The 17,522-nt window shown below is 36.2% G+C and overlaps 1 protein-coding gene across 12 annotated transcripts in view; it reads left to right on the top strand.

Moving 5' to 3' along the window:
• Positions 1-17,522, top strand: part of RBFOX2 (RNA binding fox-1 homolog 2) — a 287,281-nt gene that overhangs the window by 205,989 nt on the left and 63,770 nt on the right. For all 12 annotated transcript variants that reach the window (XR_010663646.1, XM_065938753.1, XM_065938762.1 and 9 more), the window contains one exon: positions 7,383-7,607. Coding sequence is in view for 11 of the 12 variants with exons in the window: in XM_065938753.1 (XP_065794825.1) it covers positions 7,383-7,607 (225 nt within the window). In the remaining variant the exon portion in view is untranslated. The remainder of the gene's footprint in view (positions 1-7,382; positions 7,608-17,522) is intronic.

Genomic DNA, 17,522 nt, shown 5'->3' with positions numbered 1-17,522 from the left:
CCATGGACGGAGGAGCCTGGTAGGGTGCGGTCCATGGGGTCGCGAAGAGTAGGACAGGTCTGAGCGACTTCACTTTCACTTTCACTTTGGAATTGAAATTGAAATTGGATTTCAAATCTCTCTCCTCATTTCCGTTTCAACTGGTTGATCATTCTAAAAACTTCTTCAGTGGATTTTTCTTCTTTGCAAGTTGGTTTCTCTGTCACTGTAATAAATTTTGTTTATCTGTAGTTTGTTTTGGGCTTCCCTGGTGGCTCAGTGGGTAAGGAAACTGCCTTCAATGTGGGAGACCTTGGTTTGATCCCTGGGGTCGAAGATCCCCTGGAGAAGAGAAAGGCTACCCACTCCAGTATTCTGGCCTGGAGAATTCCATGGGCTGTGTAATCCATGGGGTCGCAAAGAGTCAGACACGACTGAGTGACTTTCACGTAGTTTGTTTTCTTTCTCTTTTTATTTTGGCTGAGCTGTGAGGCGTCTGAAATCTTAGTTCCCCAACCAGAGACTAAATCTATGCCCCCTACACTGGAAGCACAGAGTCTTAACCACTGACCACCGGGGAAATCCTTGTAGTTTGTTTTCTTAAATATTGTTCCCACAAATACATGGTAATGAGGTTTGTTTTTTTATTTCACGTGCCATCCATTACAGTGGCACCCAGTAGGATTTTAATACTTTTCCGAGTTGTGGGAGTTCGGCCCCACTGGTCTACCTGGTGCTTGTCTTTGTTGAAGACAACTTTTATTGAGAGTCTAGAGTTTTAATCACTTCACATTTTATGTTACCAGTTCTTCACAACAGTATAATGACATTAACATTACTGTTTTATAGATTAAGAAAATGGGGCACAGAGAAAATAGGTTATAGCATATATAATTGTTTACAGCTGTAGTAAGTGACAGAACTGAGGTTCAAATTATGTTCTGACCATACACTCCAGCATTCCTCTTTGTGAAATGCAAAATTTGTTGGGTCTCAGATGAATTTGATAAAATTTTAGGTAATGTGTAAGTAGTGGAATAAACAAATTTGTTTGCATTGGCGAATAGTACATTTTCAAAAATTATTATCAGTCTTCATAACTTACACATTCCTTTGTGGTTATCACCTTGAACGTTACTCAGAGATGACATCCTAAAATCACTGAGTCACAGTGGTCTGCATTCTATGTGAAATAAATACTATTCTTATCTTCTTAATATTTAATTTTTGTCCTTAAACTTTTGTGTAGGTAATATAATGATGATGAGATGACAGTCTTGAATCAGTTTGTCAAAATATCAAATATAAACCAGATTTGTCTGTTTCATGTACCTCTCTTCAGGGTTTTTCTTTTCCCCAGTCATTTGAAAATAACTTTAGAAAAACTCTTCTCACTCATTTATGTCTTGCTTTTTAAACCAGAGAATTAGAAATGTAGGCAGGTTTTTCTGAAATTTGGAAAATCTGACTTTTTAGTATAGTTGTAAATTATGTTGCTTCTGGAAACCAAAGAATTTTTTTTGTTTATAACATCCTGCCAGCCACTGTAGTGAATTCATGTGGATAGTGGGAGGATTGGATGCATCCTGCTCTTCCTATCCTCATAGCTTTTCACAAATGGGGACATAATTCTGCTTTATTGGAAACAGTGTTGTTATGAAGGGTTAGGGGGAAATAGGGGTTGAAGTTCTAAAAGGAATGCTCAGGAGAGTTGACATTTGAGCAGAGATGTGAGGGAGGTGTACAAGTCAACAAATGCTGGAATACCTGTGGCACTATGAGAGGCAGAATACAAAGTAACTCTCTTTCATTTTAATGAGATACACTGATAAGAACTGAAAGGTAACTGTCCTTTATTTTTCCTCTCCTCTTTCACGTAAAATCTTAGTTTATATTCTAGGGAAGAAAGGAGTTATAGATGAATCTTTATTAGAGTCTTGTTAGGCAAGGTAGAAATTTTACTTGCATTGTACTCCTTATTGTCAATTTTTTAATCTTGTGGATGAGAAAGTTTATAGACTGTTAAATTAAGAAAAAGAAGTTATGTCTAGTTTTGAGGGCTACAAGAAAAAGTTAATTCATTTTGTCAGATGAGATATACTTAAACTGTTTAGTCTGTGATATTAAAACATTTTCATATAAACTTAAGAGGTAAATTCTTTCCCAGAAATAATCATGTTGACTATTATCTCACAGTTTGTCTGCAGGCTACAGTGCTTCTCTTCTGAACTTAAAACTTTGGGATATAGCCTGGAAATTTAATGGAAGTCTGAAAACCATATAACATTTCTAAATTATAATAATGTTTACCTGGGGAAATTTTTAGATACTGCAGAGTGTATGAGCTAAAATGCAAAATCACTCCTATTCCAGTTTCTTACCTGTAGTGTATAAACATAGTGTTTTTTAACAACATTAAAACAATTCCTGTATGTAACAAAATAAACTATCAAGAGTTTCTTCTTGATCTCCTGATAAGGGTTTACATTTCCCTTTTGAGAGAGAAACAGTTCAACCTCTACCTGTCTTGCATTACTTTGAAGCACATGGTACAAAGGCCGCAAGCAAATCTTAGAAGTTTTGACCCTTCTTCCCCCATCTCCCGCTGCTAATTGACAGGTTTGTTCAGTTGACTGAGCGGGCTTTGTCAAGGCTGCCTCTGGGGGAGAGTTAACATTGTGTTTTGTGTGCCAGAGCATCCTTCCCGGCAGAGCTGAAGTGGAGGATGGAGGCTGCCCTGAAAGAGGAGAGTCTGAGAGCAGCCCAGTGGGGTATTGTAAGTCCCCCTTGCTGTGTTCATAAACTGCACAACAGTGTCCTTAGCCTTTACGGGTTATTTAGTAGACCTGTCCTGTGTCTCTGTTTATGCCTGGAGTTGAAGTGTAGGTCTGTGAATACCGTTGGTGCCCTTATTCCCTTTTATTCACCAACCCATGTGAAATAGAATTTTTTCTTATCTGTCTACAGGCTGGTAAATCCCATGAGGACTTCTGAAGTAGTATGCTTCATGTAGGTTGGTAGGTAGGTAGATAGTTAGATAGCACTGAATAATTTGAAAGAGAACGGACAGAATTATTTTATTTCCTTCTTAGGACACCCAGAATAGCTAAAGAGAAATCATTTACAATACCCTGACCTTGAGATCATGAAAAGAATATATAGTGATAAACAACAGGGATTTTCTTTCCTGAAAAATTACAGGTAAAAACTAGCATAATTTTTAAGAACTAAATAAAGGGAAGGATTTTTATGTGAAGCAGTTCTTATTACTTTGTAGATGTGATTCTTAGACCCTAGAGACAGGTGAATTTTGATGCTGTATAACTTCTGTAGGTAATGTCAATGTCATTTTTTTAAGAACAGCCTAGTAATTCAGTGCTTCAGTGTATTGGCTTCCCTTTACTGATTTCACTAGTCACCATTCTCTTTTTATATTAAAAAATACTTTGTAGGCTTTATTACAAAAGTAATATAAACTTATTAGGAACATGAGGAAATTTGGCGGGGGAGGGGGCTGGACAGATATATTCACTGTTTTGATTGTGGTGATGGTTTCATGAGTGTACATATACATCTCAAAACTTACCAAAGCACACACTATGAATAAATCAGTGGGGTTTATTGTAGAATTGTCCCTCGGTATCCACAGGTGATTGATTCCAGGACCCCCTGCAGATACCAAAATCCGCAGATGCTCAAGTCCCTTGTGTAAAATGACATAACTAGTAACTGCATATAACCTGTGTACATCCTCCCATATGTTTTCAATCATGGCTAGATTGCTTATATGTAAATGTCATGTAAATAGTTATAAATTCAATGTAGATAGTTGCTGGACTATAGCAAAGTAAAGCTTTACTTTTCTGGGGTTTTTTTTTTTCCCTAGTATTTTTAAATCAGTGGTTATTTGAATACACGCTACAGAGCCCACAGATAGAGAAGGCCAACTGTATATGTCAATTATAATTGTGTCAATAAAACAGTTTTTTATTTTTTTATGATTTGATGGTGAAAAAATTGGACTTATTTTGCCGTTAATATGTGTTTTAGTTCGTGAGATTAAGCATTTTAATCATACAGCCATTTGTATTTCATCTTCTGTGAATTGTTGTATTCTTTGCCTCTTTTTCTGTTGATGTGTGTATGTCTCTCATCAGTTTAAATAACCTGCACTTAGTGATGGTTACCGGTGTGTGTCTCTCTTACTTTGCAGATATTTTCCCCAGTTGTTTCTTCTTGACTTTAAAATCCATTTCTCCCCTCTCTTTTTCCCTCCTCCCCCTCCCCTCTCTCTTCTTTTCTTCTTGTCTTCCCATAGCCAAATCTATCTTTTTTTTTTAACCTTTCTGGTTTTTAGGTTCCCTGTCTTACTTAAGAATCTCCTCACCCCAGTAACACTCCCAATATTTCTTATATTTTCATAGTTTTAATTATATTTTATTCCTTTTTTTTTTTTTTTGCATGGAGCATGAGTATTTTCTTTTTGGTGGGTAGCCAACTTCTATTCAATACAAATACCTTCTGAGCCACCAGGGAATCCTCTTCAAAACAAATAGCATATGATAAATAACCATCCCCTCCACTGAATTGAAATGCCACTTTTATCTTCTATTGAATTTCCATATAAACTTGAATCAGGATTATCAATGTTCCTTTAATCATTTTGTATATTCCTACTGTTGAATCATAGTAGTTTTATGGCAAGTTTTAATATATGATAGAGCATCTCCTCTTTCATAGTTTTTCCTTTTGCAGACTTTATTAGTAAGTTTTTCATATGCAAGTTAAAAAAGTATTTGGTCCTGTTTCCTTCTTTAGGCACCATTTGATTTGCTTCTATTTGGAAATTATACTAGGTTTATATTTTATTTGGGGAACGATTAACCTTTTATGTTTATTATTACTCAGAAATAAAATATACCTTTCTATTTATTCAGATCTTATATATTGTATGTTTTATATTATAATTTAAATTTGGGTACTCTTTTGAATAAATGATTATTGCTAGTTTTAAAAGAGCCATTTGTGTATTTTAAAATAGTTTTTCAAGTATTTTCTGGCCATTGGTATATCTTTATGTGGGACGTGGTTGTTAAAAAGTCGTTAACTTTCTTTAAACATGCCTTGCTCTTTTCATTGTGATCTGTAACATTTCTTTATAGATTCTAGTGTCCTTTACCAGATATGTGTATTGTGAATGTTGTCTCGCAGTCTCTGCCTTGTCTCTTTATTAAGTTGCCTTTCGGAGAACAATTGTTTTTTAATTTCGGTGAAATCTAGTCTGTCTTTTTTTCATTAATAGTTCTTAATTTTTTGTGTCCCCAAAATTTCTTGTTTATCACAGAGCTGTGAAGATTTTCCTGCCTTTTCTAAAAGTTTTATAGTTTTAGCTCTTACACTTAGGTCTGTTGTCTCTTTCAAGTTAACTTTTACAAATATAGGATGAGAGTTGAGGTTTATTTTTTTTTATTGGGTATTCAGTTTTTCATTTATTAAAAATTCTTTCCGTTCCCCTGATGAATTGACTGATGCCTTAATATTCACTGTAAATGTTTATTTCGGTCTCTGGATTCTTTTCTATCTCATTTATCTATTGTATGTCTTTAAACCAGTACCACACTATTATGGTTATCATCACTTTGTAAGTCTTGAACTCAGGTAGTGAAAGTCTTCCAGTCTGTGTTTTTTCAAAATGTTTTGACTACTCTAGATACTTTGCACTTCCATATAAATTTTAATAACAACTTTTCGATTTATGCAAAAACACCTGCTGAGATTTTGATTGGGTTTGTGGAATTTGGGGGTGCATTGTCATTTTACGAATATCCAGCTCCCCAATCTATGATCATATATTTCTCTATTTATAATAGCCTTTGTAAATTTGTTCTATTTTAGGCAGATTTTAAAGGATAGTTGAACCCTCCTTTAAAAAGTAAGGTGAAATCTTTCTCCAGTTTTGGATTCATTTTGTTTGTGATAGTGTGAGTTTAATGGCCATCAAATTAATGCTAAAAACCTGGAATGATGTAGACAGTGTGGCTGGAAGTTCAGTTTCCTGTAGCTCTCAGTAGGTAGAGAATCCCTTCTTAAATTGACAGGAAAGAAGGATAACCATAACTGAGGAAGAAAGAGGAATAGTTACTTTATTGTTTGAAGGAAGTGATGTTCATGACTAGGAGGAATCCAAATGATGTAAACCCAGCTTTTCTTTGATCCCTAATGATTTGATGTCTAAAATATGGGGGAAGGGGTTTATCAAAGTGCTACCACTTTGAAGCATTTGACCATCTCTACCAGCTACTTCCAAAAGGATAGTGGCCCCAGACTTTGAAAATGTGTTTGTTTTTAGTAAGATAATGTCTCTGCCTTTTATGGACTAAAATGGGAGGTCAGAAGGTGGTAAGTCTTTGAGAAGGGAGGATTTTACAAAATCTCTTACACAGGATTTAACCCCTTGTTTGTATCTGAACTTAAAGACTGAACAGAAGTAAGACGGGCTGTGGAGTCAAAACAGCTTCAAACGGTCTCCTGAGTGACTGTCTGTGCTGTAGTGATATATGAGATACCATGTGAGATCCCAGGTAGGCACCTGGGGATGGGCGCCATGTGGAGAGGTATCTGCTAGCCTTGAAATGCCAGCAGTAATTATGAAAAACTCAAGGTTTTTGTCTAGGAAACTTCTTTGTCTAGTTTCTAATTTAAGGAAAGGTTTTTTTTGTTTGTTAGTTTAATTAACCTAGTGGCCAAGACTTAAATAAATTTCTACCTTGAAATTCAAAGATTAATTTTGTTAACAGTAAGCTTTCTCCTGAACTCTGTGTTCTTAAAATCTGGAGGTATATATCATCTGGTTTTGAGAATTTAATTTATACTGTCATTCTACCTGTTGCTATGAATTGTAATTTCAATTCAGTCACTCAGTTGTGTCCAACTCTTTGCGACCCCATGGACTGCAGCACATGAGGCTTCCCTGTCCATCACCATCTCCCGGAACTTGCTCAAACTCATGTCCATTAAGTTGGTGATGCCATCCAACCATCTCATCCTCTGTCGTCCCCTTCTCCTTCTGCCTTCAATATTTTCCCAGCGTCAGGGTCTTTTCACATGAGTCAGTTCTTTGCATCAGGTGGCCAAAATATAGGAGTTTACAACAAATTACAAATAAATTACAAAGAATTGTAATTTAGTGAAATTAATTTGTTTTCCCCTAAGAATCACTAAAGGAATAGAGTGTACTAAAGAAAACAGTAATGGCTCAAACGAATTTCAAATCTTGTACCTTATCTTCTGTAACTAATATCCTTGCATTTAAAAAAGTTTGGTTTAAAGGAAAATCTGTGGTCCTTTGGTAACTAGACAACTTTTTTTTTTAGTCTTATCTTCTCTTTCTCTGTTTGTTCCAGGGTAACCAGGAGCCAACAACAACTCCTGACGCAATGGTTCAGCCTTTTACTACCATCCCATTTCCACCACCTCCACAGAATGGAATTCCCACAGAGTATGGAGTGCCACACACTCAGGACTACGCCGGCCAGACCAGTGAGCACAACCTGACACTGTACGGAAGCACGCAAGCCCACGGGGAGCAGAGCAGCAACTCACCCAGCACGCAGAACGGATCTCTGACGGTACGTGAGTGATGAGGTGGCCAAACAGAAGGAGGCGTGTCATCGTCCTGTTGAAATCTTCTTAATCATCACACCCAAAAACCCTTTGAATTAATTTTGCATTTACATTACATTGCATAGCACTAATGTAATTTCCATTCTACTCCAAGCTTTGTAATTAGAAGATAAGGATTTAGGATAAAGCTCATGGTCATTGCCCAGGAGCTTACAGTCTAGAGATGGGACAGACAGCAAAACAAGGTACGTGTGATGATGAGAGTTAACTTAGCAGGATGCTGCTCTTTTCAGCTTTATGGGAAACCTTCATTCTGCCAAAATCTCACGGTGCTTCTCTGTCCTCATTGTCCACAATCTGTCAGCAGTATTCAACACACTGCCTCCTCCGTCCTCCTTGAAACACTTGAGTTGTTGGCTTTCGTGATGCTCCCTGTTTCCCTCTTAGGCGCTGAAAGTCCTTTCTTGGTCTTTCTTGCTGGTCTGTCTTTCTCTATTCAGCTTTAAATGTAGTACTCCAGAGCTGGGTCCTCGGACTCCTTTCCCTCCTGTTCTTTATCCTCTCTCTGTTGTATAATGATACTACTAAATTTACCTAGTTACTCAAGCGAAACCTATGAATGATTTTTTTCTCTATTTCCATCTTCTCTGCATCCAATCCATTGGCAAGTCTTGGTCACCATGATTGTAGAATATTTTCTGACTTCAGCCTCTTCGCTTCATCTTAAGACCATAGCTGAACAGTGTCCATAATTAAAAGCTCAGCACTTCCACCAGATTTTTTAGGTCTGAGTCCTAATATCATCTCTAATTAGTAGTATGACCTCTGGCCAGTTATTTAATCTCTCTCTGCCTTGGCACTTGCTCATCTGTAAGATGAAGACAGTAGCACCTATTTCAAGTGACTTTTAGGAGACTTAGAATTTAATTCATGTGAGGTATTCATCATCATTGTCACCACTCTAATCCAAACCTTTTCATTTTTTCTGTTACTATTGCCTAATTTATCTTCTGTTACTATTTATATTCTGTTACTATTGCCTAATTTATCTAGCAGCCAAGATCCTTTTTCTCTTAATGCAAATAATGCTATTTTCCTGTTTGATTCTAATGGTTTTCTAACATACTTATAATAAAATCCAAACTTGTACTTGGTCTACTAATCCCTGGCCCCAGCCTACCTCTTTGACTTTACCTGTTATTACTAACTTAGTAAGCGAGTAAAGGAAGCATCATAAATTGCAATAGGTATGTTATCACATCATACGGGAAATCATTTTGTTTATGGGATTGTGTGGTATATTTCCTAAGATAAAAATGTCCTATACTTTGCATAGAAAGATCTCGCTCTAGTTTTTAGCTTTCTTTTTACCTTTCTGTTTCAGATTATCAGGAGGAGAGCCTTACTCAACCTTTAAACCACTTGATAAGATTTACTTCCCTGTAAAGAGTCTTGTAGGGGAAGCTTTTGTTGCATAAGGATAGATTTAACCTGCAAATACTTCCCATTTTCTTTTATCAGACCACCAAGAAAAATCCATTCTTCCCTTGAAGACATGTTATCTTATCAGTGTCAGTCAGAGTTATATAGAAGCACATAATTTTATACTTCATAGGTAATGGACTGCAATAGACAATTTATTTGAAAAGTCTGGGCATGATGGTAACAAATGAGGCTTTCTATAGCATCCATTCTAGAATTAAAATACACAGGCTGCTGTATTGACTGCATTTCCAAATCACGTACAGATGATGATGAACTTACAGATTTAACAGAAGTACCAGAAAAGGAAAAAGAAAGAATAAAATATAATAAATCAGAGACTTTATCAAGGTATTTTAATTACTAAGTCTATTTCTTTGCTAGTTATCAGTTTTTTTTGTTTTTTCTATTTTCTGTTTCTTGTTAAATCAGTTTTGGTAATGAGTGTTTTTCTAGAATTTTTCTATTACCTGTTAATTAGCTATTTTGTTGGTATAAAGTTATTCTAATAATAATTCCATTGATTATTTTAATTTCTGTGGCATTCATAGTGATACCCACCCTTTCACTCTTGATTTTGGTAATTATGTCTTCTCTTTTTTTCTTGGTTAATCTAGCTAAGGTTTTTTGATTTTGCAGCTTTTCCAGAAAACCAGCTTTCGATTTCATTGACTTTTAAAAATCTATTGTTTTCCTGTTTTGTATGTCATTGATTTCCATTCTGAACTTTATTATTTCTTTCCTTCTGCTTGCTTTGGGTTTGATTTGGTCTTATTTCCCTAGCTTCTTGACGTGTAATCTTAAGTCATTGATTTTAGAATGTTATCCTTTCTAATATGTGTTTAAAGCTACACTTTTCCCCTTAAATTTCCCTTTAGCTACATCCCATAAAGTGTGATATATTGTGTTTGCATTTTTATTCAGTTCAAGATATTCTTAAATTTTTCTTTATGATTTCTTCTTTGGTCGTAGCTTATATAGAAGTGTGTTTAATTCCCAGATGTCTAAGGATGTCCCAGGTCTTTCTCTTTATAATCCCATTGTTCTCAGAGAATATACTTTGTATGATTTCAGTCTTTTTAAACTTAATGAGACTTGTTTTGTGGCTTAGTAGATAAGATGGTCTGTCCTACAGAATGTTCCTAACCAATTAGGCCTTTTATCAATATGAAATGTCCCTTTTTGTTTCTATTAGTATTTCCTGTCTTAAGTTTGTTTTGTCTGATATTAATGTGACCACTGCAACTATCTCTTAATTACTATTTGCATGACATCTTTTTCCTTCATTTAGTTTCAAACTCTGAATCTAAGGTATATCTCTTGGGGAAAAAACAAACAAACATCTGGATCTTACTTCTTTCTCCAGTATGAAAATTACTGCCTTTTTATCAGAGTATTTAGTCTATTTACTTTTAATATAATTGTTAATATAGGTGGATCTATGTCTGCCATTTTACTATTTGTTCTTGTATGTCTCTTTTACTTTATTGTTCCTTCTTTACTGATTTATAGTAAATGATTCTTTCTGTATCTTTTGAATCCCTTTGCAATTCTTAAAATTTTTTTTGTTGTTATTTTTGTATTTTCTTAGTTCTTGATCAAGAATTACAGGTCTAGGAGTTATTACAGTCTACTGATGGCTCTGTGTGTGTGTGTGTGTGTGTTATGCTGCTGATAAAATATAGCAATTTGGTCCAGTAGAGTTCTGTCCCTTACCATTCTTTGTGCAGGGTTATTGTCACATGAAATGAAACAATATAGGAGTACAGTTATTGCTTTAAAAAATCTTTTATTTTTAAAGAAATTTACCATTTCCATTGATCTTCGTCTCTTCCTATGGATTTGAGTTATTTTCTAATGTCATTTCCTTTTAGCTGATAGTACACCATGTAGGATTTTCTGGAGGCTAGGTCTGCTTGAAACAGATTTTCTGCTTTTGCGTATCTAGGAATGTCTTTCTCTTGTCTTCATTTTTGAGGGATAGTTTTGCTAGCTATAGAATCCTTGGCTGACAGTTTCCACGTCTCCTCAGCCCTGTGACCTCAGTGAGAAGTCAGTGTTAATGCTTTTGTGTATCTAGGAATGTCTTTCTCTTGTCTTCATTTTTCAGGGATAGTTTTGCTAGCTATAGAATCCTTGGCTGACAGTTTCCCCGTCTCCTCAGCCCTGTGACCTCAGTGAGAAGTCAGTGTTAACGCTGCCCCTGTATGTGTTGAGCTGTTTTTCTCTTGCGGTCTTCAAGATTTTTGGTTTTTCTTTGGCTTTGAGCAGTTTGACACTGATATATCTAGGATAGATACTTTTGTTTTTATCATACTTGCAGTTTATTGAAATTTGGGGGTCTGCAGATTGTTTTCCATCAAAATTGGGAAATTTTTAAACATTATTTTTTCAAATGTTTGTTCTTTCCTTCTCTTCTTCTGGGACTTTTGCCACAAAAGTGGCAGGGGACGCCTGTTTGTTCTCTACAGGTTCAGATTCTGTTTGTTTTTAAGCTGGATCAAAAGTTCTGTTCATTTTTCTAAAGTGTTTTTTCTCTCTTTTCTTTTGATTGGATAATTTCCATTGCTCTGTTTCAGTTTACTTATTCTTTATTCCACCAGATCAAATCAGTTATTGAGCTCATCTGGTGAGTTTTCATTTTAGTTAATGTACTTTTCAACTCTAGAATTTTCATTTAGGATTTCTATAGTTCTGTCGAGATTCCCTACTTGACTAGGGAATATTTCCTTTCATTCTTATCATGTTTCCTTTAATTCTTTGAATACATTTGTGATTGTTACTTTGAAGTCATCTGCTAACTCCAACATCTAGGCCTGCTAAGAGCCTATTTCTAGTTACTGCTTGTTTGCTTGAGTCAGGGCCACACTTTTCCTATTTCTTTGCATGTCTTGTAACTTTTTAGTAAATTGGATGTTTTAGTAATATATTTTAACACTGAAGTTTCTTGGGTTTGTTTTTGAGAAGCATAGAGATGAGTGTTTTTGTGTGTGTTTTTAGTACTTTACCTGGATTAAACTGTGAAGTGTGACTCCTGCATGGTCATTGATGTGTCTGCTTAGTGATTTTTATTCTCCTTTTTACTTTTTATCCTGGCTGGGAGTCACTCCTCTCTCTTCATAGACAATGATTTGGGCATAAGTTGTGCTTGAGCACCTGGAGTGTGGAAAGCTTCTACTTTCTATTGATCTGTTTGTGATTTGGGAAGTACATTTAGAGTCCAGCCAGTTCTCAAGTATGCCTTTGCTTATTCTTTTTGTTGGACCCTCTTTTGTCTCCCCCTCCACAGCCCAGTATTTTCACAGTCAGTCAGGAAAGTCAGGAGAACATAATTAGTTATTCTACAATTCTCTCATTTCCAGGATCTTCCCTTCGTATTTCTAGCTGATCTGCCACTCACACCAGTCAGACCACAGCCTCAAGCTAGAAGAACCAGTTAGGTTCCTACCAAGTTTGACACTTTTAGCTGACAAAGCTGTGGCTTTCTACTGCACCCACCCCAGTACCCCAAGCTGAGTCTGCCCCTTCTGACAGCAAAACTACTGGTTTTCATTACCTTTGTTGTTTAGTTGCTCAGTCGTGTCCAATTCTTTGCGACCCCATGGACTGCAGCACACCAGGCTTTCCTGTCCTTCACCATCTCCTGGAGTTTGCTCAAACTCATGTCTGTTGAGTTGGTGATGTCATCCAACCATCTTGTCCTCTGTTGTCCCCTTCTCCTCCTGCCTTCAGTCTTTCCCAACGTTAGGTTGTTTTCTTTTTTTTTTTTAATTTTTTTTTCATTTATTTTTATTAGTTGGAGGCCAATCACCCCACAATATTGTAGTGGGTCCCGTCATACATTGACACGAATCAGCCATGGATTTACATGTATTCCCCATCACGATTCCCCCTCCCACCTCCCTCTCTACCCGATCCCTCTGGGTCTTCCCAGTGCACCAGGCCCGAGCACTTGTCTCATGCATCAGACCTGGCTGGTGATCTGTTTCACCATAGATAATGTGCATGTTTTGATGCTGTTCTCTTGAAACATCCCACCCTCGCCTTCTCCCACAGAGTTCAAAAGTCTGTTCTGTACATCTGTGTCTCTTTTTCTGCTTTGCATATAGGGTTATCATCACCATCTTTCTAAATTCCAAATGTATGTGTTAGTATGCTGTAATGTTCTTTATCTTTCTGACTTCACTCTGTATAATGGACTCCAGTTTCATCCATCTCATTAGAAATGATTCAAATGAGTTCTTTTTAATGGCTGAGTAATATTCCATGGTATATATGTACCACAGCTTCCTTATCCATTCATCTGCTGATGGGCATCTAGGTTGCTTCCATGTCCTGGCTATTATAAACAGTGCTGTGATGAACATTGGGGTGCACGTGTCTTTTTCAGATCTGGTTTCCTCGGTGTGTATGCCCAGAAGTGGTATTGCTGGGTCATATGGCAGTTCTATTTCCAGTTTTTTAAGAAATCTCCACACTGTTCTCCATAGTGGCTGTACTAGTTTGCATTCCCACCAACAGTGTAAGAGGGTTCCCTTTTCTTCACACCCTCTCCAGCATTTATTGCTTGTAGACTTTTGGATAGCAGCCATCCTGACTGGCGTGTAATGGTACCTCATTGTGGTTTTGATTTGCATTTCTCTGGTAATGAGTGATGTTGAGCATCTTTTCATGTGTTTGTTAGCCATCTGTATGTCTTCTTTGGAGAAATGTCTGTTTAGTTCTTTGGCCCATTTTTTGATTGGGTCATTTATTTTTCTGGAATTGAGCTGCAGGAGTTGCTTGTATATTTTTGAGATTAATCCTTTGTTGCGTCATTTGCTATTATTTTCTCCCAATCTGAGGACTGTCTTTTCACCTTGCTTATAGTTTCCTTTGTTGTGCAAAAGCTTTTAAGTTTCATTAGGTCCCATTTGTTTATTTTTGCTTTTATTTCCAATATTCTGGGAGGTAGGTCATAGAGGATCCTGCTGTGATTTATGTCGGAGAGTGTTTTGCCTATGTTCTCCTCTAGGAGTTTTAGAGTTTCTGGACTTACATTTAGATCTTTAATCCATTTTGAGTTTATTTTTGTGTATGGTGTTAGAGAGTGTTCTAGTTTCATTCTTCTACAAGTGGTTGACCAGTTTTCCCAGCACCACTTGTTAAAGAGGTTATCTTTTTTCCATTGTATATCCTTGCCTCCTTTGTCAAAGATAAGGTGTCCATAGGTTTGTGGATTTATCTCTGTGCTTTCTGTTCTGTTCCATTGATCTATATTTCTGTCTTTGTGCCAGTACCATACTGTCTTGATGACTGTGGCTTTGTAGTATAGTCTGAAGTCAGGCAGCTTGATTCCTCCAGTTCCATTCTTCTTTCTAAAGATTACTTTGGCTATTCGAGGTTTTTTGTATTTCCATACATATTGTGAAATTATTTGTTCTAGTTCTGTGAAAAATACCATTGGTAACTTAATAGGGATTGCATTGAATCTATAGATTGCTTTGGGTAGTATAGCCATTTTGACAATATTGATACTTCCAATCCATGAACATGGTATATTTCTCCATTTGTTTGTGTCCTCTTTGATTTCTTTCATCAGTGTTTTATAGTTTTCTATGTATAGGTCTTTTGTTTCTTTAGGTAGATATACTCCTAAGTATTTTATTCTTTTTGTTGCAATGGTGAATGGTATTGTTTCCTTAATTTCTCTTTCTGTTTTCTCATTGTTAGTGTATAGGAATGCAAGGGATTTCTGTGTGTTAATTTTATATCCTGCAACTTTACTATATTTGTTGATCAGCTCTAGTAATTTTCTGGTAGAGTCTTTAGGGTTTTCTATGTAGAGGATCATGTCATCTGCAAACAGCGCGAGTCTCACTTCTTCTTTTCCTATCTGGATTCCTTTCACTTCTTTTTCTGCTCTGATTGCTGTGGCCAAAACTTCCAACACTATGTTGAATAGTAGTGGTGAGAGTGGGCACCCTTGTCTTGTTCCTGATTTTAGGGGAAATGCTTTCAATTTTTCACCATTGAGGGTAATGCTTGCTGTGCGTTTGTCATATATAGCTTTTATTATGTTGAGGTATGTTTCTTCTATTCCTGCTTTCTGGAGAGTTTTAATCATAAATGGATGTTGAATTTTGTGAAAGACTTTCTCTGCATCTATTGAGATAATCATATGGTTTTTATCTTTCAATTTGTTAATGTGGTGTATTACATTGATTGATTTGCAGATATTAAAGAATCCTTGCATTCCTGGGATAAAGCCCACTTGGTCATGGTGTATGATTTTTTTTAATATGTTGTTGGATTCTGTTTGCTAGAATTTTGTTAAGGAGTTTGCATCTATGTTCATCAGTGATATTGGCCTGTAGTTTTCTTTTTTTGTGGCATCTTTGTCTGGTTTTCGAATTAGGGTGATGGTGGCCTCATAGAATGAGTTTGGAAGTTTACCTTCTGCAATTTTCTGGAAGAGTTTGAGTAAGATAGGTGTTAGCTCTTCTCTAAATTTTTGGTAGAATTCAGCTGTGAAGCCATCTGGTCCTGGGCTTTTGTTTGCTGGAAGATTTCTGATTACAGTTTCGGTTTCCTTGCTTGTGATGGGTCTGTTAAGATCTTCTATTTCTTCCTGGTTCAGTTTTGGAAAGTTATACTTTTCTAAGAATTTGTCCATTTCTTCCAAGTTGTCCATTTTATTGGCGTAGAGCTGCTAGTAGTAGTCTCTTAACGATCCTTTGTATTTCAGTGTTGTCTGTTGTGATCTCTCCATTTTCATTTCTTATTTTGTTAATTTGGTTCTTCTCCCTTTGTTTCTTAATGAGTTTTGCTAATGGTTTGTCAATTTTGTTTTATTTTTTCAAAAAACCAACTTTTAGCTTTATTGATTTTTGCTAATGTCTCTTTAGTTTCTTTTGCATTTATTTCTGCCCTAATTTTTAAGATTTCTTTCCTTCTGCTAACCCTGGGGTTCTTCATTTCTTCCTTCTCTAGTTGCTTTAGGTGTAGAGTTAGGTTATTTATTTGACTTTTTTCTTGTTTCTTGAGGTAAGCCTGTAAATGCTATAAACATGCTTTTACAGTGTCCCATAGCTTTTGGGTTGTTGTGTTTTCATTTTCATTCATTTCTATGCATATTTTGATTTCTTTTTTAATTTCTTCTATGATTTGTTGGTTATTCAGAAGCGTGTTATTTAACCTCCATATGTTTGAATTTTTAACAGTTTTTTCCCTGTAATTGAGATATAATCTTACTGCACTGTGGTCAGAAAAGATGACTGGAATGATTTCAATTTTTTGAATTTACCAAGACCAGATTTGTGGCCCAGGATGTTGTCTATCTGGAGAAGGTTCCGTGTGCACTTGAGAAAAAGGTGTAGTTGATTGTTTTGGGGTGAAATGTCCTATAGATATCAATTAGGTCTAGCTGGTCCATTGTGTCATTTAAAGTTTGTGTTTTCTTGTTAATTTTCTGTTTAGTTAGTTGATCTATCCATAGGTGTGAGTGGGGTATTAAAGTCTCCCACTATTATTGTGTTATTGTTAATTTCCCATTTCATTCTTGTTAGTATTTGCCTTACATATTGTGGTGCTCCTATGTTGGCTGCATGTATATTTATAATTGTTATATCTTCTTCTTGGATTGATCCTTTGATCATTATGTAGTATCCTTCTTTGTCTCTTTTCACAGCCTTTATTTGAAAGTCTATTTTATCTGATATGAGTATTGCGACTCCTGCTTTCTTTTGGTCTCCGTTTGCGTGAAATATTTTTTTCCAGCCCTTCACTTTTAGTCTGTATGTGTCCCTTGTTTTGAGGTGGGTCTCTTGTAGACAGCATATATAGGGGTCTTGTTTTTGTATCCATTCAGCCAGTCTTTGTCTTTTGGTTGGGGCATTCAACCCATTTACATTTAAGGTAATTATTGATAGATATGGTCCCGTTGCCACTTACTTTGTTGTTTTGGGTTCACGTTTATACAACCTTTCTGTGTTTCCTGTCCAGAGAAGATCCTTTAGCATTTGTTGAAGAGCTGGTTCGGTGGTGCTGAATTCTCTCAGCTTTTGCTTGTCTGTAAAGCTTTTGAATTCTCCTTCATATCTGAATGAGATCCTTGCTGGGTACAGTAATCTGGGTTGTAGGTTATTCTCTTTCATTACTTTAAGTATGTCCTGCCATTCCCTTCTGGCCTGAAGGATTTCTATTGATAGATCAGCTGTTATCCTTATGGGAATCCCTTTGTGTGTTATTTGTTGTTTCTCCCTTGCTGCTTTTAATATTTGTTCTTTGTGTTTGATCTTTGTTAATTTGATTAATATGTGTCTTGGGGTGTTTTGCCTTGGGTTTATCCTGTTTGGGACTCTCTGGGTTTCTTGGACTTGGCTGGCTATTTCCTTCCCCATTTTAGGGACGTTTTCAGCTATTATCTCCTCGAGTATTTTCTCATGGCCTTTCTTTTT

The sequence above is a fragment of the Muntiacus reevesi genome, chromosome 1 (assembly GCF_963930625.1).
Source record: "Muntiacus reevesi chromosome 1, mMunRee1.1, whole genome shotgun sequence".
In the NCBI taxonomy this organism is placed as follows: domain Eukaryota; kingdom Metazoa; phylum Chordata; class Mammalia; order Artiodactyla; family Cervidae; genus Muntiacus; species Muntiacus reevesi.
The sequence above is the reverse complement of the archived record's forward strand: the minus strand, read 5'-3'. Positions and strand labels throughout refer to the sequence as shown.